This window comes from Panthera leo, chromosome C1 (assembly GCF_018350215.1).
Source record: "Panthera leo isolate Ple1 chromosome C1, P.leo_Ple1_pat1.1, whole genome shotgun sequence".
In the NCBI taxonomy this organism is placed as follows: domain Eukaryota; kingdom Metazoa; phylum Chordata; class Mammalia; order Carnivora; family Felidae; genus Panthera; species Panthera leo.
Window position 1 is genome coordinate 113,301,844 of NC_056686.1, and position 26,031 is coordinate 113,327,874.

Consider the following 26,031-nt stretch of genomic DNA (forward strand, 5'->3'; position numbering starts at 1 on the left):
TGATGTCTGGTCTAGGATGGGGATAGGCAGTTTTAGCTAAGGGGTGTCGATGTGAACTGTAGCTCCAAAGATTTTCAAACAAGAAAGATTCATTTGGAACTGTCTTCTAGGTGGGCGGAGGTGGGAATCTACTCACAGACCCACAGGTGCTTTAACTGAAATTGAACCCATGAAGCTAAATGTTCAAGATGGTCAAATTGGTCACAGGCTGGTGGATATTAGTGGACACAGACTGGGCTCTGGAGTTAGAAGATCTGGATTTGTGTACCAGGTTGACACTTACTAGTTAGGCAGAATTGGTCAAATTATTACTTCTCTAAAGTCCAGTTTCCTCATCAGTAGCATCTGGAGAGCAGAAATGAACGCCAACTGTACAGCGTGGTTGTAAAGTGAGGAGATTTGTGTGAGAAGCTCCATTAGTGCCTGAATTATCAAGCATCCCACAGAAATCTGTATGTGCCTGTTATATAAAGGATATATCAGCTCTGTCCACAAGGATCCCACAGACAGCAGATGCTGCTATTATTAACAATAGCATCAAGAAGGAGACGGCCTCTGGTGGCTGTCACAGTAGTTCTTACTGTGTTCTGTAGTTCACCAGTAGTTCTGGGTTCTTTCCCAGAACATAAAGTAGGACACATGAGACACTGAAGGAGAGGGTAGGGGGCAAACTGAGACTAGCCCTCTCTTTGCAGATCCTTGGGGAAACCACGCCAGTTTCAAGAGACCTGGACTAGGAAATGCTCCTTTCTCACAGTTCTGTGAACTTGAACTCCCACACAAGGAAACCAATGGAGGTTTCCCTACAATGCAAGAAGGACCAGTTACACTCAGGGACAGAGAAATATATACTCTAAATGCTGTGATTGGGAGAACATCATGAACGCCTCCAGGCTCCAGGCATCATCCTCTACTGGTCTGCCTCCAGACCAGACCCCATACCACAGGCCACGTATTCTTGTCTCTAGAGATGCATCTAGGGCTTCAAGGTGCCACAAGATAGCAGCCTGGCTTTCGACACCTGCCTGTCTGATTAGAAACTACATTCCGCTAAATGTCAGCACTGAGGCCTTGGGCAAGCTGTTAACCTCGGAGATGTCCACACTGGAAAAGGGGATACCAGTATCAGTCATTTTATCCATGATCATATCCCAGTGATTTGGCATCACGTTTTACTTGAACACATGGCAGGCTGAATGGCATGCAGAAGAGTAAAGAACGTCTACATTAGATCTCTTCTGTAACATGAGGTCCAGTACCCAGACTTCATTCTTTAAAGAATTGAGGGTGGGAGCTCACCTGGAAAATAAGGTTAGCAGGTAGGATGGACTGCATTTTCTTGTCATATAGCTGCTGCTAATAACTTATTACCATCTTGTTCAATCATCTTTTTCCCTTTGGAATCGTCTCCTGTGTCTCTCTATTTATTTGGTGTCCCTTGCATTTCCTGGACTGTAGTCAATGGAATTTGTTGGTCCTGGAAAACACTGCCCTTGATACCACTTTCGGCTACCCAATCCAGTCTCTATTATTTCTTCCTGTTGACTACCATTCAGTCCCACGATAAGCAGCATAGCCCCATCTTTCTAACTTGCTCAAAGGAATACATGTATTAAGTTATCCAAGATAAATTCTCCGCTTCAGGGAAAACTGCATTTAGAGATTTTTGAGCTGGCAGGAATCTAGCCCATTCATTAAGGATCGTAACAGCAATTATATATTCACTTTTTTTTATGTGATACTTAGTTTGCAAATATTTTCCCCCATTTCATAGATCCCCTTTTTATTTAGTTGCACACTTCCTTTGCTGTGCAGAAACTTTTTAGTTTGATGTAGTCCCACTTGTCGATTTTTGCTTTTCTTGTTTCTACTTTTGATGACATATCTGAAAAAACTGTTGACAAGACCAGTGTCAAGGAGCAACTTCCCTGTGTTTCTGGGATTTTTATGGTATCAAGTGTTATGTTTAAGTCGTTAATTTATTTCGAGTTAATTTTTATGAGTGGTATAAATACGGGCCCAAGTGTTTTTGTTTGTTTGTTTGTTTGTTTGTTTGCTTTTGCATGTGGCTGTCCAGTTTCCCCAGCACCATTGGTTGAAGAGACTATTCTTTCCCCTTTGAGTGTTCTTGGCTCCTTTGTCAAATATTAATTGAAAACATTTATGGGGGGTGTAATTCTGGGCTCTCCATTCTGTTCTATTGGTCTATGTGTCTATTTTTATGGCTGCATCCTACTATTTTAATTACTAGAGCTTTGAGGAAATGGGGAGATGTTGTTTAAGGGTGTCCAATGTACTGGCGTGAGTGTGAATGATCTCATGAGCCAGACCCACACCAGCTATTATGCCTGCCTTTATTCCTAAAGGAGTTACAGGCCATGAGGTATCAAGAAAGCTTGTGGAATAAAATTCTATAGCATCATTTCACAGACATAACAGAGTATAGTGATTCAGGCTGGGAAAGCCATTTTTCAAACCGCACTGTGAATTTAGTTTTGAAGTCTGTCTTCCCATAAAGCTATGAGATCTCCCAAAATATGAAGTGTATCATTCATTCTTATTTTCAAATATGTGCCTAGGTAGTGCTGGGCCAGCCACAGGAGTACCTGCCCTGAAGGATAATGCACTGCCTAACTCTTTAAAAGCTTACCATCGTTTAGGGGTGGGGGTGGGGGTTGTGCATAGAAGAAAGACAAATGTCTCAGGCTATGGTACTTACTCTTCAGATTATAAGTAAGTGGGATTACCCAGAGACCGGGCCGGGGGGGCAGGTTTGGGAGTGGCTGTTAGAGAAGCCTGCCAGCAGAGAATGCACTGTTTTCCTTGAGAATGGAGAGAGCAACAGAAACCTTTCACTCTCAGACCTCCAGAACCTGGGCTGTCATGGGGCACTGCGCAGGATTTCAGGAAACTGTTGTCAAGGGACAAGATTAGTTAATCACCATTTGTTTTCTGCCAGGTTTTTTCCTCCAGCATTTCCAAAGCAGCTCTTCTATGCGTGTGTAGTGGTCCAACGGTCCAAATGCAAAAGAAGTTTCAAGTTATGAGATCAACATACACAGACATTCAATATGACCACCAACATTATCGACAAGAGAAAAGAAAAAGAGGTTGCATAGTAGAAATGCTGTGATGTTCTGAAACATTGTGTATTATCATCTCTCTTGTGAAATCCTTCCCAGTCATCACCCCAGAAAGTCTTCTGTGAACGCACATCCTGGGTCTCTCCATGACCTCCTGGTTTCTCTTGCTCTATTTCAGAAGCTGTAAACTGTTTACCTACAAAGCCAGAATTTAATTTCTTTCATATCTTTTCTCTCATTTTATCTGATTGCTATTATTATTGTGATGATCATTATTATTATTATTAATAATAGCAGTAATTATAGATGATGTAAGCTGTTCTATCTGTTACCATGGAGATCGTCAGGGAGAAGAAAGAACAAACAAAAGGAAAGTAAAAAAGGAGAGAGAGAGAGAGACACGAAATAACTCTGATTAATGAGACCTCATTCTACACACATATCTGTCTCTTTGCAGGACCAAAAAAATGTGCAATTTTTCTATCACAACGTATGGGAGGAAGGGAAGTCTACAGATTGTCAATACCCAGCTTAATTGAACTTAAATCACTGTGGGGAGCTGTTTATAGTCCTTTGAAAAGTGTGCCAATTCACTTATGCTCCTATTGTAATAAAGCAAGTCTATATTAAGGTCCCTGGGGTCACTTCTGGTACAGTTATCTATGTTGACAAAGTGAATTTTCTATGCCAGGGGTAAAGGCAGTTCAAATAATCCTCAAGCCACTGCCTGTACCACTCATTTGCCATCTATGTATGCACAGCCTACTGACATCTCTTGTCGTTCTGCATTGATAGTTATTTAATTTTTCATATGTTTGTACCTTATCTCTCCATTTAAAGCACAGGCAACGGCTGCTGAGTAAATGTCTGCTTGGCGGGGGCTTCTTCCCTGGTTAATGGAGGCAGATGTGGGGGAGAAAAGCGAGGGGTCTGGGATGGGTGGGCCTGGCCAGCTCTGCCATGGACTACATTCCTGAACACGGCAGAGACATTTAACCTCCCCAAGCCTCAGTCTTGTCCTCTGTAAACTGGCCATGACCCTCTGAGCAGTGGTGATGCGTGGATGGAACAAAACGTACAGGGCGGAGCTGGACACACAGCCTGGCCCTGGGTACCAGACGGTAAATCAAAGTCCACCTTCTGATGAAGCCATTCAGGGAGCATCAGAAAGGGTCATTTCAGCATCAGAGACAAGCATGGGAACCTGTGTTGAGGGGGTCAGCACCCTCCACCCCCAACCTGTAAAGGGAAGAGGGACACTGGGTGTAAAACGATGTCCAATTCCTTTAAACGGCCTAGGATTCCCACAGGAGCTGTCTTCCCTCTCAGGTGGATCAGCCAGCTGCCTGAGCGAGAATCCACCTGTGCGGCACTAAAACCACTGCAGATGCGGCTGCTTTCAGCGTCTGGCCTTCTGCTGCTGAGGGGAGCGCATTACCGGTTTACAGCCCCAGCTCTGCCCACCACCCGCCCCCTGCTCCCCTGCATTAGCTGGAACACAGACACCAGGGCGCGGGGGGGGGGGGGGGGGGGGGGAGGGCGGGGGGTAGCGACGCCCTGCTCTGGCCATTACTGCGCTTCCACCTGCCTGCGCAGGCCACGCTTTACGACTTCCAGACAACATACTTGACTGTGATTTATTCTCCTACTTCGCTGGAGCCTTTACTTTTTATGTACCTTTTTGGGGGGTTATTTTTCTCTTGTCTTGCTTTAAAATAGGTGGTATGATCACAGAGACCTGGGTAATCTGTTTTACGGTCTTGGAGTGGGGGGGGGGAGTTGAAACAGATCACGCACACATCCTATCATGTTTTTTTGTTGCTCATGGGCTTCTTCAAGGAAAATGTAGTAAATGTCTGGAGTGTGGAGAGCATTATCTTAGGGACTGGGAAGGTAAGATGAGGGGCATGGGGGCTGAATGACACTCTGGATGCTTAAGCCCAAGGCATTCACAGCTGGTTCTGGGAGCAAAGGTCCCAAGGAAGCTGAAAGTCCGGCAGCATGGAGCCAGAGGGGTGGGTGTGGACACACCCACTGCACCTGCCCTCTGGGCAGGGGACAGGAGAAAGGACCATCCACAGGGAAATCACCTGGGGGGGCTGGTGGGCCGCCTTTGGTTGCTGTTAGTATTACTTATGAAATCTCTAGGACTACGTCGGTAGCAGGTACTGTTTGGTGCATGCTGAGGAAAAACTGGCACTCACATAGATCTAAATCCAGTTCCTACATCTGTCACTTACTAGCTGAATGATGCTGGACATTCTCTTCCACCGTTCTGGACCTCTGATTTCTCAAAACACAAGCAAGAAGTGATCTCTACCTCACACTTGATGTGTATTCAATGAGATAAACACAGAAAATACAGCCCAGTATCTGGGACACAAGTACACCATGAGTAGTAGTTTCCATCCCTTTTTAAAGAAGGGCTAATGTTGGGGTTTCTGGGTGGCTCAGTCTGTTGAGCCTCCCACTTTTGATTTCAGCTCCGGTCATGAACCCAGGGCCATGGGATCGGGCCTCATGTCGGGCTCCACTCTGAGCACAGAGCCTGCTTAACATTCTCTCTCTCCCTCTGCCCCTCTTCCCCATATGCACCCTCTCACAAACAAACAAACAAACAAACAAACAATCAAATAAAAAAATCGCCTCGGTAGCCAAGATTGAAGTTAGGAGCCCAAAAGGGAGACTATTGACTGCAAAGTCTTCCCCATGGTCCTAGTCCTGAGGAGGGATATTCAAGGGCAGCATTCACATCTCCTTTCACAAGGTCACAAAGGAAGACAAGGCTTTTGTAAATCTCAGACTGTCTACTTACTCTGCTCTCACAGATTTTAGATTCTGGCTCTAGAGGTGATTGACAAAAAGTAACTCAAAGAGGCACATGGAATGATTTGTCTTTCTTTCAGCTGACATCTCTGCTCCAGAGCTCATCACAGTATAAATGATATTGCCAGAGTGCCAGTGTCTTCTCCAGGAGGAAGCCTGTTCTGACTCCACCACCAACCTGCTCTCTTCTTACTCAGCAACCATTGTTAACGACCTGTTTACTCAACCTCCCCCCCCACCCGCTACACGGTAAGTTCCACGAGGCAAAAAGACTGTCATGTAAGTCATTATATGCCAAATACCTGACCCACAGTGGGCATTCACTTACCATGGAATGAAACATCCCACACAACCAGGGTTTTACTGACTTCAGTGACAGCTCTTGAAATTAGCAGGGAAATGATACAGGATGTGAAAGTATGTTTAGACATATACTTGAAATTCTGCTCTGCAGCCCAGAGTATCTGTTGTGAGAGCAGCATATTGAAAAAAAAAAATTCACCTATCTATCACGAGGTGTCTGAATGAATAAAGCATAGTTAATTTGCACAGTGAAATACTATGCAGTTATAATAAATACCACACAACACCTTTCTAAACTGATTTATGATACGTCCCAGGAAGCACTGTAAAGTGACAAGATCAAGGCACCGAGGTGCAAAGACTATGCTACATTTTGTGCAAGAATAAAGAAGAAATAGAAATACACACAGGAAGGATAAACCAATATAAATGGTGACCTAGATAAGATGGGTAAGAAGAGGGTGAATACAATAGGAGAGAGAGTAAGACATCTTTGGTCAACCATCTTATATATAATATAAATATAAAAATATATTCATATGTTATGTAAATATACAAGTACAAGTACATATAAATATGTATATTTAGATTTTGTAACATGCAAATATTTTGCATAATAAAAATATAGGATTAAATCAAAAGGATAAAAAGAGGGAAAACCTAAAATTGAACATTAAGCAGAAACAAAAAGCCTCCCTGTATATTAAACAGGCAAAATAATCACAAATAAGGAAATATTAATTCAAGTAACTTTTCAATGAGGTATTCTGTCTAGCTATACCCCCTTGGTAAAATATATTTTGAGAAAAAAAATTAAAATTCAGGAAATGCTACACTTTATTTTGTTATTGGTAGTGAATGGCTGATGTGACTCTGAATCTATTTTGTGTATATTGTCAGGTAGAACAAATGAGTAAATATATTGGTATTGTTGAGACAGGTTCTCACTGTGAGAGAAGAGAGATCCATATAGAAGAGAGAACGATGAGGGAAAATCTAATGGTGCTGTATTTGCATTGCCTATAACCATAAGAAATCATAATTTAAACACAAGTGTGCACATGTGCACACACACACACACACACACACACACACACCAACGCACATTTTCTAGTTCGGTCCACTGAAATAGACTAGAAGTAATAAGAAAACCTAACACGTATATCCTAATTTTTAAATACCATTTGCTACAAAAAAGGAGCAATGTTTTTTTTTTTTTGTTTTTTTGTTTTGTTTTTTTTTTTGTTTTGTTTTTGAGAAAAAAGTGAGTCTGGGTCTAGGTGGGGTAAGTTCAAGGGAATATCTGGTGCTAGAAACAAGGAAGTACTCCAAGATTAATGGAGGCAGGTAACAAAGCTATAGGAGCAGAATTAGCCGGAGTATGACTAGCTACATTTGGGGAAATTGGAATACAAATAACATCATGATAATGGTAACAACATTTTAAAATGAAATAATTTATGAGTCTAGATGAGTCTAGAGTGACATAAGAGAGGTGGAGGCAGGGCAAGGAATAAAAAGCTATTCTGAAAAAAAAAAAAGCTCTTCTGTAGAGAAGAGTCCAGAATGACAGCTGAAAATGCAGAAGGAATTATAGGATTAGTAAAACAACATTTTACAAATTCCAGTGTGATAACATATGGGTCAGGGTCATTCCCGGATTGGGAGGATACGTTGAGGAAGGAGATATTCACACAGCGTCTGCATATAACCCCACAGACAACTCACTGAGTATAAATCACCTTCACAGTGCAGAGATCTGGTGGGAGTGTGTTAGCCAGTGTTGGGGCTGAATTGCCCCAATAACATCATGTACCTATTAATGAGATGCACTGAAGAGGACAGACATCACCCATGAGGTTTTCTTGCCAAAGCATTCCAACGATAAAGAAATTATCAGAAAAAAAAAATCTAAAAAAAATATGGAATATTTTTCTTAACAACTGGCTAGTACACTTCACAAAAAGTTAATGTAATGAAAGCCATACAGAAGAGATGGGTTGGGGGAAGGGAGTTTCTAGTTAAAACGGACTAGGATATGACCATCAAATTTAAACATGTGGACACTGCTTGAATCCTGAAGAGAAATACAAAACCAGATAACACTGTACGGACAAGACTGACTCTACATTGAACAGTTTTGATTGGAATAATGTTTATGTTCTTATGTACGATATTAGTATTGAGGTTATGTAGGATAATACCTTTGTTCTTAAAGATATAAACTGAAGTCTTTAGGTTTCAAAGATCAGTATGTTGACAACTTACTTTCAAATAGTTCACAAAAAAAGAAGAAGCATTTTTTTAAGTTTATTTATTTTGAGAGAAAGAACACGAGCAGGGTAGGGAGAGAGAGAAATGGGGAGAAAGAATCCCAAGGAGGCTCCACATTGTCAGCACAGAGCCTGATGTGGAGCGTGATCCCATGAACCTTGAGATCATAACCTGAGCTGAAATCAAGAGTCGGATGCTGAACCAACTGAGCCACCCAGGTGCCCCAAGAAGCATTTTATACCAGGAGGAAGGGATGTGGGGGAGGGAGGGGAGAGAGAGGGGGAGAGAGAGAGAGAGAGAGAGAGAGAAGTGAAGGTCACACAAATGAGCAAGTATGGCAGAATTTTAACACTTGGAAAAGTTGGGTGAAAGGCGTATGGGTGTTCATTTTAGTGTTCTTTCAACTTTTCTGTAAGTTTGAACATTTTAGAATAAACACATTGGGGAGGAAAAGATAATGCTTTGTGCAGCACTACCCCTGTAGTAAGTGTTCCAAGCTATTCCACTGTGCTCTGACAAATTCTTGTGCATGTGCCCTTATACCAACACACACATGGCTGAGGACTAATTATCCAAATAATTATCAAGTGGCAAAAATTAGTATCAAACTCAACCGTTCATACATGGTAGCGCATCCATTCTCAAGTGCATATTTATTAATAATGTTGAATTAATTTTCATGAGTGCTTTCAGTATATCAGGTGTTGTGTGCTTGTAAAAGTAATTAGTTATTATTTTCATTACTGCATCCCCAGAAACCAGAGTCAAGGTTGCTGATGATAGAGTAGTAAAAATAAGTAACAATTATCATGTATTAGGTATATAATGCCAGGCACTTTTTTTTCTTCTTCTTTCTCTTCATGATCTCATATAAACTTCATAACCACCTTAAAAAATAGGTTCTATTATTCATTACAGAGAGGAAACTCAGGAACAGGGAAGCTGAGTAACTTAACAACATCACCTAAATCGACAAAACTAAGAAGTATCAGTGGTTAGATTCAAACCAAGCCCAAGCTCTTTACGACCACGCTAGATTTGGTGTATGTTAGTCTATTACATGCATTGAAGGTGGAGTCATGAGAATTGTTATAGGCCAAGAAGCTTCATAAGAGAAAGAGAGGAGAGCCTGGTCTAAAGAAGGAGGTGAGGGAATGGTATTCCAGAAGAACAGAACCAGGTATAAGACCCAAGACCTGAGGTCTGGACAGAACATTCAGAGCTGGCATGTTAAACCCATGTGGAAATGTCCCCCAGGCCACTAACCAGCCAATGTCTTTTGCCAGCTTCTTTCTGCAAATACATGTAACATATCCAAATGCTTGCCTACTGACAGCACAAGGCTTACTGGTGCTCCCGTGACTCAAGAAGGAGGAACAAGGCTCCCAGACAAATGGACCCTCTGCTTCCCCTACTTCACAGAGCGTAGAATCACAAGCTGCTAGCACATCCTGGCTGTTTTACAGTTTGGAATGTCTAGACTGACTTTGATTCATGATCTCTCCCTGGAATCCTGGGCTCAGAGCAAAAGTGAACAAAAGAAAGCAAGTGTTTGGGGAGGCACCTTTGACTGACACTTGTTATTTCACTCTTCCAGACAAGGAAAGTGTCCTGCCCAATGGTGGCACTGCATCAGCATTCACAGGTGAGCCAGGAGCCCTCAAAAAAGGCCAAGGGCTCTTGGGTACCTGCTCATTACATCCCCACATCTGGGACCCTGCTGCTCTCAACAGGATTGATTTTCCTCTTTTTGCCCTCTCTGTCCAGCCCAGGGACACCTATCTTTCAAGGTCAAACCCAAGCCCTACTTGTCCCGGGAAGCCTTTCTTGATTGCTCCTCTCTCTGAATTCCTTTGGCGTCTAGATCCTGCTATGATGGCAGTACTTGTTGATAATGACTTCTATTTTAGAAGCTCTTAGACACTGTCACAGATTGTACTGAGTTTATATGCACAATGCTCATTTACTTTTATGCAATGTACACATCAGCACACTGAGGTAAGGGTAACTGATCATCCCTATTATACAGATGAGGAAATTGAGTCTCATAGAAGTTAATGTGCCCGGAATACCATGGCTGTCAAGTACCTACAAGATAAGCACATGACTTAAATAGAATGGCCTAGATAAAAGTGCTTTAAGAGCTAGAAGTTAAATATGAGATCCTTGGACATTGAGGTTAGTGGTTCACAGTGGATTGTACAGCACTAAGTACCAGGCAGCCTCAGTAAACACTGGTTGACCGGACTGTGCCCTGATCCTCACAGCACTAAAAGGAAAGAATCACCAGGTATCTGCAATAAAAATGTGTTGTGAAAGGTCCACCAGGAAGGTGTCAGGATAGGCTCTGTGTTCAGATCTTAAGAAGAACTACTCTTTTAGTCACTGACCAGGCTCCTCTTAGAAGTGGGGGATGAATACGGAAGGGGACATGTTAAGAGTAAAGCACTATGCTAATCACCTTGTAAAGATATTTCCCAAAGTCTGATATCTTCAGGTATTTGTTAAAAATGCTATTTCCGGGGTGCCCAGATGACTCAGTTGACTGAACATCCAACTCTTGATTTCAGCTCATGTTGTGATCTCATGGGGTTTGTGAGATGGAGCCCTGCACTGACGGTGTAGAGCCTGCTTGGGATTTTCTCTCTCTCCTTCTGCCCCTCTCCCCTGCTTGTGCTCTCTTTCTCTCTGTCACTCTAAAAAATAAAATAAAATAAAATAAAATAAAATAAAATAAAATAAAATAAAATAAAGCAGTGTGTGAGTTTGTAAGGGAGGGTGTGTGACTGAACGAATAAGCAAATAAATGAATGAAAGTCACATTGCAATCACCCTCCCCATCTTTTGTCCTGAGCCTTCTGTTCTCATCCACGTGGTCAGAGTCAACTGGCCATGCTAAATGGGTGTGTGAAAGGAATTTCTCTAAGTGCTTGTTAAAATTCTTGGCAATTCAAAGGTGACAATGCTTTAATTTCAGGGTAATGCTACAGCTTTATGACTTAGTAGTTTTATTTAATGGCCCAATTTAGCAGGAGATTATGCCGTCTGCCACTGGCCCAGAGAGACCACTTTAAAGCTCTCGCCTTGGACACAAGCAGATCTGCTCCCTGGCTTCGTCTAAGAGACCAGCCTTCTGGAAGCCCTAGGAGCCCTCTGAAGTCGCCACACCTTGGTGGACAGCATAAGATATCAAACAGGGACAGAGACACTTACAAAAAGTTTCCTTCCTCTAAGCCGTGGAACTGCCATGTTTCATCAGCTGAAAACAGTCCTTCGGAAAACACTTAATTTATAAAAAGCAAACTGTCCCTCTGAAATATAAGCAACAATGCAACTATTATTCCAACTGATTAAACCGCTAGTGAGCCACGGCATATATGTCACTCATGAGTGAGCCTGAGTGGACACATTTCCAAGGAAAGGGGAAAGAAGAGGAGAAAGTCCTATGTTTCCTCCACCACCTGCTCGGTGTCAGTCACTCTCTGACATTCTCTAAATGTTAACTCATTTAACGGAGTACACACCAATCACAGAAAGCTATTATCATCACCCTTCATATACAGAGAGGGGAAGAGAGATACAAAGAATGAGGGCCTTGCGCATGGTCCCAAGACAATAAGTATAACAGATATTAATTATAATAATCTGAAGGATGTAAGAAGCACCAGGAATTGTTGTAAGACTTTCAATTAATGCATATTAATGCACATACCCTCATAGCCATGCCCTTCAAGATTGGCAGTCATGAATAAGGAGCTTGGGATTTGCACAGGTAGAAGGGGACAGGGATGGGAAGCGACGGTCAGACCTGTGCTTTTACAAGATCCCTCTAGCTGTTGTATGAATTATGAATCAGACTGGGGAAGGCTGAGGACATGGGTGGTTTTATTTATTTATTTTGAGAGAGAGAGAGAAGCAAAGAGAAAGAGGGAGACAGAGAATCACAAGCAGGCTACGTAACATGATGAGCTGAGCCGAAAACAAGAGTCAGATACTTTACTGACTGAGCCACCCAGGCACCCGTGTGTGTGTGTGTGTGCATGTGTGTGTGTGTGCGTGTGTAGGTGTGTGTGTGTGTGTGTGTGTACAACAAGGACATGAGATTATAAACTTTGTGGACTTGAGAAACCATATCATTCTTCTTAAAAGCTTATTTATATATTTTGAGAGAGAGAGAGAGAGAGAGAGCGCGCAGGGGAAGGGCAGAGAGAGGAGAGAGAGAATCCCAAGCAGGCTCCACTGTGTCAGAGCAGAGTCTGACACGGGGCTTGATTTCACAAACCGTGAGACCATGACCTGGGCTGAAATCAAGAGCTGGCCATTTAACCTACTGAGCCAGCCAGGCACCGCTGGGGGAACATATCTTAATCATTTCTATATCCTCAGTGCCTGGCCCAGAGCAGACAAGCAATGCGTAGTGATTCAAAGTCCTAGAGGAGAGTGTACGTCCCAGGCCTTGGGACCCTCTGGTAAGACACACAGCACACCTAGCAGGAACAGCTTTAAGTCTGCTGGCTATACTTGGCATCTTGTTTCTGTAACTTGCTAGCCTCATTAACGTATTTGCAAAGCAAAACCAATTCCAGTTACTTTCCAGTATTGCATCTGGAACTAGCCCAGTAGCCAGCAGATATTCAGCACAACTGTATGAAGTCTGTAATCGAATGACAATTTTTTTGGCAACTGTATTTCTGTAATGACGGCTATCTAACTTATGATGAGAGACAAGCTTGAGAACCTGAGCCTCAATTGTTCCTGTAGACGACTTTGGCAGGGAAGTTAATACTTCCTTTTTTTGTCGTGTGTGTGTGTGTGCCTATGTGTGTATGTGTGTGTAAGAAGTGGAGTGTTTGGGGTAGAAGCCTGAAGGGGAATGCCAATAGGAGGCACGAGGACAGAACTTTATTATAGATGGGCAAGTCATCAACAACTAAATTTTACCTCTCTTTCATGTAAAATCCAGCTGCTGAAAATTACCAATGTACTAAGCAAATCAGGGAGAGAGAAATGTGCCATAAGTTGGTTCTGTACAATGTCATAGGTAACTCTTATTTCCTAATTTCCTATATACTTACAGACCTTTGTACAGTCCATACACAAACCGTAAACTCGCTGGCATTGCTCTAACTTCAAAGCGAGGCCAAGAACTGTTAGACCTAACTGAATGGATGCATTTCTTTCTTTTTGTCAACAGTCTGGATGATAATCTATTACCTGCAATCACAGTGCACAATTATGTGCAGGAATATTAGAGAGACCTCAATTGCAGCTTCTCTACCTACTCCATTATGCATGCTTTGATGAGTTTTAATGAAAACAGATCCTGCTGCCAAAGAAGGGAGAAACAGAGCATCATAATAATGAGAGTGATAAGACATGGCGACTTGTAAGGTGGTTTGCAAATGGATTATGAGCTGTTTGAGAATGAAAAACAAGTTTTGCTTTAGAGATTTGACTAAACATTCCTTGTAAATTCCTTGCAATGGCTGATGATTGCCGTGCAGGTCTAGATACATGAAATTGGTATTGTATTCATCAAGAGAGAAAACCAATGCGTCTCTGTTACTGGTTTTAAACAAACAATTTTGCATATCCGTATACAATTGTACTGTACAAAGGAAAAACTGTGTGTGCCTGGGAAACATCTTTTAACATGTTGACAGGTATCCTGTTAACATTAAACATGGCACAATGGAAGCTACATAGAATGAGTGTAAATGTCAAGTTCTAAAGAAAGTCTTGTTGGAATGCCTCACCTTTCTAGTTCTGCTTTATCAATACTAGAAGCTTCCCCTCAGAAATGCTACCTCCAGGTTTCTCGAGCCTCAGAAATCTCATGACTCCTGCAGAGAGCAGCACAGACTTTATCGCTGGCAAGGGTGCACACCTATCTTTTACAGCTAGTAGGAGTATACAGATACCATCTATAATAGGACAGCAGTGAGGGAGAATGAGGGCATGATTAATAATTACACCAGGGTATTTGGTTACCCTATTTCATGACCATCTACTTTTTGAAACTAGGAAGTTCTCATATATATTATAATCCTCAAATGAACCTTTGAAGGCAGCCATTTTTTATTATCTCCATTTTACTGATAAGGAAACCAAGGTCCAGAAATGCTAACTGACTTGTCCAAGGTCACACAGCTGGAATATGCTGGCACTAGAATTTAAATTCCAATGTGACTCCAACACATGTGCTACTCCCACTGGTCATTTCCGTATTTGAAGATAAGGAGGGATTTGGGGAAGGCTATCAATGGGAGGTCTTGGAGGCAATGGGGAACAGTTGGGCACAGGTACTCTTGGATTTGTAGAAGATGTTCCACATGGTAGAAATGAGTCAAGCCCACTTAAATCAGACATTGAGTCAGTATCCACAGTTCCAGACTGCTATTGATTTAATAGGACAGGACCTTAATCTAAGATAAATTAGGGGAAGTGGGAAAGCAAAAAGAGAAAAGGTCGAAATTAATCTTTAATTTGGCTGCAATTTCTCAGAGTTCCATTTACAATGAGCTCATTGGAGCATACACAAAGTAGAACCAGGATTCATCATACTCTGTCCCTCATTTTCCATTAAGGAGCTCACAGATCCATAGGAACACACAAGTAAACACTGGTGTTTATGATGCAGTATGGTTGGCATCAGGATGGAAATACAAAGAAATGAGAGGAGAGCACAGAGTGGGAGCACCCAAAATACAGGTACTTCAAGTCCAGTTGTCCAGAGAAACAGAGCCAATAGAATATGAGTATTAATATCTACTTATATCTATATCTAAGTCTATCATCTATCAACCAATTAATCAATTTTAAGGAATTGGCTCACAAGATCATGGAGGCTTTCTTTGTAAGTTCAATGTCTGCAGGGTAAACCAGAAGGTTGGAGACCCAGCAAAGAGTTGCAGTTGGAGTCTGACGGCCATCTGCTGGCACAGTTTCTTTTTGTTTGTTGGAAGTCAGTCTCTGTTCTACTTAGGCCTTGAACTAATCAGATGAGGTCCATCCACATTTTGGTGGGTAATCTGTCTTATTCACAGATCACTGATTAAAATCTTAAACTCATCTAAAAAAAACACTCTAACAGAAATGTTAATGATAATTACTGACCAAATATCTGGACACTACGATCTAACCAAGCTGAAACATAAAACTAACCATTGCACTGAGGGAAGAAGGAAACATCTGAGAAGCCTCCTTCTCCTATCTTCCAACCCCAAGTTCTTGCACAGATTCCTCAGATGTTCACTGATTGCAACTGCTTTCTGTGCCCTTCTCTTTCTCCATTCCTATCTTCTCCTTTGTACTGATCCCAATGCCCAGAACTCTCTCACTTCCTGATGGCTTCTAACCCGCCCGGCAAGCCCACCTTACATGCATTTTCATCCAGTAGACCAGTTCTGAGTCTGCCTAGATTATTTGTTGTGTTAAATGCCCTCCTACATACTTGCCCAATTAGACTGAGACAGCCAAGCATGATCACAAACTTCACATCATTGGCTAAAATTACCCACATTCAGGCCAGGAAAATTTTAACACCAGGTAGGTAGTGGCATGGGGCCCAGGTCTCCTTTTTAACCAAACATTACATTTTAGTATGCCATGGTTTCTCTTGGTGTTCTCTGTGTCCTTCAGTAATTCACCAACTGAGTGACTTAGCAACTTTTAGTCGATTACTTCTCTCTGTCTCTTGTTCAGGGTGTGCTTCTTTCATTCATCTTAACCTCACTCCCATTCGGCCCACAAAGGGAGGTCCTATCTGCTTCAGGTTGGAATCTATTGAACAAATCCATGTTTCATATATTTGCATGCTTTGTGGGTTTCACTGACAGCCCTCTGCCTCACGGCCATCCTTGATCCTTGACGAATTCTAATCATTTGTTTCCCCACCTTCTTTACACAGTTCCTTAAACAGGCGACCATGGGTATTTTCCATTTGCCCTGCCAATACACCCTCTCTCCTTCTGCTGCCTTCTCTGTGCCCAGGAAGGCTGCTGAAAAACATTACATCAGCAAGCGCTCTTGCCTTCTGAATTCTAGCTGGGTTGTCCGTGGAGACATGGGAAACAGACTGGTAGGACCAAGGGGAGATCGAGGCCATTCCCCAAGCTCTTTGCTGGCTATTCCCACACAAGAGGCCATAGTTCTTTCAACCTCTCCATATGCTGCTCTCCTTCCTACTCCGGCAACTCTCCCTCCCTTCACCTCCCTGGGCCTGAGGGTGGGAACAGCCCCTCTGTTACTAGCTCTGTTCTGTGGTCCCCTTCCCATAATTGCCTTTTGTAGGCTCACACCTTTGTAAACAGTCCCTAATCTGAGTAAACCCTCTGAGAGATCCACTGTCCTCAATATAAAGGAACAGTGCTAACACCTACGAATGCTCTGAGGATGACATCCTGTGGCTGGTCTTCAGAAAGTAGTTCATCTTTCACTCAGAGACATTTAACTAGTCTGACATGCTCAGTAACTGTCTATAATAAAACATTCCTTCTTTTCCCCAGAATTGACGCAGTAGATTTCCTCGCTGGGAAACTTTCGTTCAGATTACGGACCCGCAACAGCTTTTGCTTATCCCTGCTCAAGTAAAACTGATCCTTTCCTATTCATGCAATTTGATTAGTTTTTCAGTGTTCTAAACTTGTGACTCATCTTGGTGAGTTTTGTGACCCCCACAAATATGCAGGCTCGAGACCCTTGAACTTTGTTCCTGACATTCATTTGCTCTTCCTGGAAATGCCCTCTTTCATCTCTGCTTCCGGCCCGTTAGTGTTCCCCCTCCAGGTATCAGAAACATGCATTGCCTGCCTGCCCAAAAACCCTTCCACTCCACAAGAGGCTGGAAGAACACGATACACTTCCTGTCATTATCCTTATATTATAATTTCCACTGTGTCTGCTCCATGACTAACCTGTGAAGGAGACTGAAATGATACCATTAGGGGTAGAATTCTGTCCTCCTGAAATTCTAACCCTCAGCACCTGCGAGCATGACCTCAGTTGGAAATAGGTTCTTTGCAAATGTAATCAACTTAAGATGAGGTCATACTCCATTAGGAGGGGTCCTAATCCAATATGACTGGTATCCTGTTTATAAGAGGATACATGAGAGGAGAAAGTTACCTGTGACTATGTCACACAGAAGCAGGGTGACAATCGCTGGGAGGCAGTCACTGAAGGCTGTTGCTACGGGCTAGCAATGCTCAAAGGTTGGGTGAGCCAGAAGAAGCCAGAAGAACCAAGGGAGGATTCTCCCCTACAGGTTTCAGAAGTAGTGTGGCCCTATGGCACCTTGATTTTGGACTTCTAGCCTCCAGAACTGTGACGCATACACTTCTTGGTATTTTTAAGCCACTCAATTTGTTATAGCAGCCAAGAGAAGCTGATGCAGACACTATTTTGTATCCTTGCCAATCTGCACAGTGCCTGAAATGTGCAAATGTACACTAAGCTGAACTGAATGGTAAATCATATATAGAGATGTTAGAAGTAGCCCATATGTGCATTCCTGCAGAAGCTTCCTCTTTATCTTCCTCATCCATGATTTCACTCAACACTCCATCCAAACAGTGGCCCTTCCTTCTCTCCTACCCACTAGCTCCGTGGTGAACTGGCTTGGAACACAGTATGAGGTACGGCAGGCACAGGATCAAAACGTGTAGAGGTTCAGATACAGTCCACTTTATAGATAAATCTAATCGTCCCCTTAGGTTACTCCCATACATTGGCATAGTGTCCCTGTGCAGAGATCATGCTGCCATCCAGTGAACGGGGCAGTTACTCTGTGAGCATCTGGGAGGTCATCTCCCCAAGATCACCCTGTCCTAGGTGAGATGCACAGATTTAATCTCCCGGGAGGGGTGAGGCACCACCTTGCCATTAGGAAAGGGAGCTCATGCCCTCCCCTGCCCAGGGTACATTGTAAAGAGAGATGTATTTTGGATTCGAATTTCCTGTTTTCCAAGACTAAAATCTGTCCCTCTTCACTTTCATGACATCTGTTTGCAAGTATCCATAGACTTCTTAGGAGAAACGTCCCCTTTTCGGTTGAACCTCAAATGATCTCTCATGGAATTCTAAATGAGGAAGGCCTGTGAGACCACCTGGCCCCAGATCTTTATATTAGGATCGCAGACCTTATTTATGGACAAGTAGGCCAGGGACACTCAGCTGACTAGCACAAGGTTCCCTGCCTTCCGGTGTCATTTACACTCTCTGGGTTACCCCAGTAATGCTGCTGAAAAGTGCAGAGAACAGCAACTTTTTGTTTTCAGAAACTGTATCCTAAGCAGAATGAGTCTCCCCTCCACCCTACCCCACCCCTGTTCAGTTCTCTTGGTTCTCGCTGTCCATTTCCTCTCTCCCTTCTCCTGGACCCTCCCTTCCCTGGACCCCTTTGTCACATTTTTACAGGTGTTACAAATCACTCATAGTTAAGAACATTTAACATGTATAAATAAATAAAAAATGTATGTGATCATTATATTTATGTTTTTAGAAATGTCAAATATGAGGATTACAGAATTCAGCTTGTGCCGAGGTTTGCTTTTATTTCTATAGTTCTTTTAGAAAACAAAAACAAAAACAAAAGCAAAACCTCTATGTTTTGCAACTGCACATAACCAAAAACCGTATGTACAAGAATTGCCTGATCAGGGATAATCAAGCCTATCCATTCCCGAACACAACTCTGAGGTCCTGATTCCTTCAGTATCACATCAGCAAAATAGCAACCTTTAAATACAAGTGAAAATTCATCTTTAGCCATTCTTGGACAAAACACATACAGAAGCCCTGAGAGAAATGTTTCCAATGAGAGGCAGGGAGCTCCATGTAAATGAGACCTATGAATCAATGACACCCTTTGTGTCCCTGAACTCGCATTAGTTTGAAGAGTTTAAAAATTTAAAGCTACACTTAATGTATATATTTTATTTTCAAAATATTTTAATGGCATGGGGCGCCTGGGTGGCTCAGTCGGTTAAGCGTCTGACTTCGGCTCAGGTCATGCATGATCTCATGGTTTGTGGGTTCAAGCCCCGAGTCAGACTCTGTGGTGGCAGCTAACAGCCTAGAGCCTGCATAGGAATCTTTGTCTCCCTTGCCCTCTGCGCCTCCCCCATTCGTGCTCTGTCTCTCTCTCAAAAATAAATAAATGTAAAAAAAAAAAAATTTCAGGGGCACCTGGGTGGCTCAGTCAGTTAAGCGTCCGACTTCAGCTCAGGTCATGATCTCACACTTCGTGGGTTCAAGCCCCTCATTGGGTCCTGTGCTGACAGCTGAGAGCCTGGAGCCTGCTTCGGATTCCGTGTCTCCCTCCCTCTGCCCCTCCCCTGATCATGCTCTGTCTCTCTCACTCTCAAAAATGAATAAATGTTAAAAAAAAAAATAAAAAATAAATTCAAAATATTTAATGACAAAAAGGAAAGTTGATGCTTGATTTTAAAATATATATTTAAAAAACAGATACATTCACAGAAGAAATACACATACACATTCACAGAAAAAAAAATCCCAAGGAAATCCTAACAATAGAGTACCAACAGCAGTCTCTGGGTTGTGGCTGAGGGGTCACTTCAACATTTTCTTGATACGTTGCTTTTCTCCTTAAATTTTCTATAATTAATATTGATTTACTTTATAACAAAAATCGCATCACTGTGTAAAGCAAAACATAAGCAATACAAGTATCCAATTAATGTTTTAGTGATATAAATTATTACTGCACCAGAAGGTTTTGTTTGCTTCCTGAGTCTTGACTATTAGCTCCAGTATTTATGACCTCGAGAAAGGCACGAAGTTCTCATCTTCTCTCTCCTTCTATGTAAGACAGAGATAAAAATATCTACCTCGGATTTTTATGGTGAGGAGGGAAAGAGATGGTATTGGTAAGCTCTCAGTTCAGCTCCCGAAGTTGGTCGGAGCTGAGTGACCACACCTGATCTCTCAGCAGCAGGAACCACTCTCCTCGTCCTCACTCTTCAGCTAAATCACTTCCTCCACTTTTTGGTAAAGTGTAGACCAGGGACAACTTGCATCGGAAGCACTTACGGGGCTCAGTAAAAGGGCGTTTACTAATTTCGAATGTCCTCAGCTAGAAAGTCTGTACTCTTAGCAGGAACTGCTGGAGATCCATTTGTTAATTACAATTGGAAAATAACCAAGATCCAGGGAGAAAACTAGCTCCAGGTTAGCACTATAGGTTACCATAACGATGAAAAGAAAACAGTTCCACAGTTTCTAATTATATTATGGGCTAGTTGGGAAGCAGTTAGCATACGTGCAGGTTGGAGAGACGCACTAAGTGTTAAGGAAATGCAAGGAAATGCTTCTAAATCCGTGTAAATAGCATCTTCTGCAGAAAAACTTTGGTCGTTTGCATCCAGATGAACAAATTGCAAAGTGCCATAATCACCATTTTTGCAATGGTTTGCTTGCATTTCTACCTGTGATATGCCCGGCATTTCTCCTGATATTCCTGCCTCATAAATGAGAGTGGCTGTATCTAATTTCTCCGCATATCCTCCGTGCCAAGGCCAGTCTGTGGCTACAGAAGGAGCTCAGGGAATGTACTTGCCTTGTTGCAGGGACGCCTGAGGCCTGACGACTCAATAAGCCTTAATAGCCCCTGCTTTTCTGCTTTATTACATGATTCTGTTGTCATTTCCAAAGGCCAGTGCTCGGAACAAACATACACAACACATATGCGCCAATGAGTGACCCTCACGATGGTGAGGGTACTTGCACTGCTGAATTTTTAAGAAACTATTACATCAGGTTTGGGCTTTGTGGAATTATTTTGCAGAATAAGTTAGTGATCATAGATTGTTTCTAAATCTGTGCAATAATTGATTCTTACTATGTCTTTCTGCACTTTAGGAAGGAGTGGCTGGGAAAATGCAAGTAATTCACTTTTCTTGTTGGGCACCTACTGGGTAACTAGCCTCGCTGATTCCTCCAATACTCATGATTGTGTCTAACCTTCAACTCTGGGAGGAAGGAACTACTTTGCCCATTTCACTGATGAACAACTGAGCCTCAGAGAGCACATGGGATTCACACCATCCCCGGGGCCAAACATGAATCACACTTCCCCACTTCCTGAGTCAGGGTTCTCTGTTGATTTTCAGGTTTGCTTTTGGTTTGTTTAGTTGTTTTTTCCTTTTCTTTCTGCTTTTGAGTTTTAAAAGAGAAAATGTCCTTGGCAGGGTCTACAGAAAATGCTTCTTGGTTAATTCTAGGTTTGGCGGAATGTGATTAAGACCATTAAGTCTTCCTCTCCTATGAAAGATAATCCAGCTGCTAATTGCTATTATTTACTTAAACACCATGCCCCCCACACCTGAGGTTGGCTCTTTAAATTTTTATTTACACAGGTCCCCTTCCAGTGGACTTCCCTGTGCTGTGTACCATCAGGTAGCTTGGTTAAGCCTGAGTGGGGATTCTGCCCCTTACCTGTGATGTTGCAGTACACTTGGAGGGGTCCCAGTGGCCCGCTGCCATCGGAATCGATGTAGAAGAAACCAGCCGTGTTCCCTTGGTGCCTGTATACCTCACAGGATTGCTCGTAGAGGGCTGGAAAGACACAAAGACAGCAGAGATAAAGCTTTGCTTGGCTCTACACATCACTCTGGAGGGACTGGTACCTCCTACCTATATCTACTTTCAGTGTCAGTTCCTCCCGCTTCTATAGCCTCGATTCCCCACTCCCATCAAGTCCTAACAAACCAGTGTCCCAATACTGATGGAGTTGAGCCTCCATTCACCCGAGCATTTATTCACTTATTCTTCCAAACGGCTCAGAGGTTACTTCCTCCAGAAAGTCTCCCCTTCACTCCTCTGTGGCCCTTTTCTCTGCTGATGTCTGTGCCCCTCCTCTGTGCCCACACAGTGGACTGAGTTAGGATCACCATACACTGTTCTGTCTTCCCCAGTGGTCACAGAAGCTGGAAGGGCAGTGCTGTCTCAGGCTGTGCTCTAGCACCTGGCACAAGGCCACATGCACAGCAGGACTTCAAAAATGTTTGATTAGTGGATGAAAAACTGAATGAATACATACAGTCATGTCTTTTTTTATTAACAAAATAACACTATCTTATTTCTACACAACGAGAGCTCGGCACAGTACCGAAAACACAGAGCAGGTGTCCAGTCAGGTTTAGTCCATTTTGACTTAACAAGCACTCACTAAGTTCCTAAGATGTGTCAACAGCACGGTTGCCATGTGACCACAGACCCTGAATGAGGCAATCAGTCTGTGCCATCAAAAGTGCACAGAGAGGGGCTGTGGCCATAGCCACAAAGGTGTTTATGCACACAGAGGGAGGCAGGCACGGGGGCCTGGAGATGGGGTACTCGGACCAATATGCAGATAGGAGAAATTTATAAATCTCATTACATCAACATGAATGGACTCGGTGGTGTGTAAAGGAAGCATCTGCCGTCTCATGCATGAGAATGTGGAATGTCGTCTGATGTTTTAGACACGATGGCATAGCTCAGAGCAGCAGGTACATATCCAATTATGTCATCCTTCCATGCTTAACACACTTCAGTGGCTCTCAACAGCTTTAAAGATATAGCACCAACTCCTCACCTTAGCCAGCGTGCCCCTGTGACTAATGCCCCATCCCAGAAATACGAAGCTGCATTTTGTCATGATCAAGTGTGAGGGGGTTCTCAGGTAATTCATTACCAATAAAGTTCTAAAGCTTGAGAGGGTGTGACTTTTTATAAATTAGAGTGAATTCAAGGTTATCCTTGTACCCATATAATTCTCTCTTGCAGTCATGCACCCTTTCCGAAGCAGAGTTAAGTGGGGGAGTCTAGTTTGCATCATACACACTGAGCATAATGTACAGCTTATTCATGTTTGCCCCAACCTAACACACCGGAGTGTGCGACACACGTATGAAAGTCAGCTCTTACGTGAGTTATCCCTTCTGGCCACTCCCACACATCCAAGATGGCAGTGGTGTCAAAGGAGGTACTGTTTTCCCGTTCAGGGTTAATGCCATGCAGGCAACATACAAAGGTTGCATAGCGGTTAAGAACAGGAGCCCTGGAATCGAATTGGGTGGTTTTGCATCACAGGGCTACCACTTAGACTTACATACTTAACGCTTACCACTTACTGGGAGAAGCCACTTCTCCTGTGGTAGGCAACCTTGACGATAACTCATCTTATCCACACCCTTAGCTTTCATGTCTTGTTCCTGATTTCATGCCCTCCCCTTAAGTGTGGGCTGGACTTACAGATGTGCCTCTAACAGAATGTGACAGAGGTAGCATCTGTCATTACCAAAACTAGACTTAAAAAGGCAGTGGCCTCCATCTTGGGTGTTCTGGGATCGCTCGCTGTCAGGGAAGTCCACTGCTGTGTCCCGTGGCCGCCCTGGAAAGAGGACCCCCGGAGTGAGCTTGGAGGCTTTGGGCATGCCATGTGAGTAAGCCCTGAAACAGATCTCCACAAACACAAGATGACTGCAGCACTGGCTGACATCTTAATTGCAGCCCTGTGAGAGACTGAGCGAGAACCACCCAGAGAAGCCCAAGGGCCCAGGGAAACTATGAGGTAATAATGTTTGCTGTTTCCAGATGCCAAATTTTGTTATAATTCATTACACAGCAGTAGATGGCTAACAAACTCCCAAAGCATTAATTTTCTCATGGAGCTACAGGTATAAGAAAGAGCCTGCCTCATACAACTAGTAAGGATTCGAAGAGATACTCATAACATAACCACAAGGCTTGTTAGGCAAAACCAACGTCTTGCCTCCCTTCTGCGCGGAGATGATGACTTTCTAAAAAACATTTTTTTACACGTTTATTTATTTTTGAGAGACAGAGAGAGACAGAGTGTGAGCAGGGGAGGGGCCGAGAGAGAGGGAGACAGAATCCCAAGCAGGCTCCAGGCTCTGAGCTGTCAGCATAGAGTCTGATGGGGAGATCAAACCCACAAACCGTGAGATCACGACCAGAGCCGAAGTCAGACGCTTAACAGACTGAGCTACCCAGGCGCCACCAGAGATGATGATTTTTAATTCTTCGTCCAGTATTTTGATATTGACTATTTTATCTCTGGATAGCACATTTAAATTGATGCTGCTTGATTTGTTTTTCATTTTTACAGGCTATTTATTCACTTACCAATATAAAAGATAAGAATTAGGCTTTTTCTTTTTTTTTAAGAATTAAAAAAAAATTTTTTTTAATTTATTTTTGGAAGACAGAGAGAGACAGAAAACCAGTGGGGGAGGGGCAGAGAGAGAGACACACATAGAATCCGAAGCAGGCTCCAGGCTCCGAGCTGTCAGCACAGAGCCGGACGCAGAGCTCCAACCCACAAACCATGAGATCGTGACCTAAGCTGAAGTTGGATGCTCAACCGACTGAGCCACCCAGGTGCCCCAGAATTAGCTTTTTCGTCACACCCATATTCAAACACCTTTCCATCCCCCAAATTTCCAATACAGTTGTATTGTAATTTTAGTTAGATCGATGGATACTGTTTGCAATGACATGACAACATACATCCATTCACATATAGCAAATCTTATAATGTGATTAATTCTCCTTTGCTGAAACCAATGTAACTTGTTGAGATTAATAATTGCCTTATTCTCTCATTTGCCTACTTGTCTATGTATCTGTCACCAATTTAACTCCTAATTCACTAACAAATCTCTAAAATGACTCCCAGTATAATCACGTAACAACTAATATAAATGGATACCTAAGGGGAGAGAAAGAAAGAATGGGGACAGAGCTGAAAGCTAGAACTTTCTGGACACTTACAGTTTTAATTTTGAAACAATACAAATATTTTAAATAATTTTTGAAAATTAAATATAAAAAAGAAAAAAGAGCAATTACTAAACATTTAAAGGAAATTTATTTTTTTATATAATTTATTGTCACATTGGTTTCCATATTACACCCAGTGCTCATCCCAACAGATACCCTCCTCAATGCCCATCACCCACTTTCCCCTCTCCCCAACCCCCCATTAACCCTCAGTTTTTTCTCAGTATTTAAGAGTCTCTTATGGTTTGCCTACTTCGCTCTCTGTAACTTTTTTTCCCCCTTCCACTCCCCCCTGGTCTTCTGTTAAGTTTCTCAGGATCCACATGAGTGAAAACATGTGGTATCTGTCTTTCTCTGCCTGACTTATTTCACTTAGCATAACACTCTCCAGTTCCATCCACATTGCTACAAAAGGCATTTCATTCTTTCTCATTGCCACGTAGTATTCCACTGTGTATATAAACCACAATTTCTTTATCCATTCATCAGGTGATGGACATTTAGGCTCTTTCTATAATTGGGCTATTGCTGAAAGTGCTGCTGTAAACATTGGGGTACATGTGCCCCTATGCATCAGCACTCCTGCATCTCTTGGGTAAATTCCTAGCAGTGCTATTGCTGGGTCATAGGGTAGGTATATTTTTAATTTTTTGAGGAACCTCCACACTGTTTTCCAGAGCAGCTGCACCAGTTTGCATTCTGGTGCAGCTGCTCTGGAAAACAGTGTAAAGGAAAT

At 42.7% G+C, this 26,031-nt stretch overlaps 1 protein-coding gene across 1 annotated transcript in view; it reads right to left on the reverse strand.

The window, feature by feature from the left end:
* CNTNAP5 (contactin associated protein family member 5) overlaps positions 1–26,031 on the reverse strand; it is a 795,339-nt gene that overhangs the window by 241,972 nt on the left and 527,336 nt on the right. Inside the window, exon 12 of the mRNA XM_042954126.1 lies at positions 21,945–22,064. Within this exon, the coding sequence (XP_042810060.1) occupies positions 21,945–22,064 (120 nt within the window). The remainder of the gene's footprint in view (positions 1–21,944; positions 22,065–26,031) is intronic.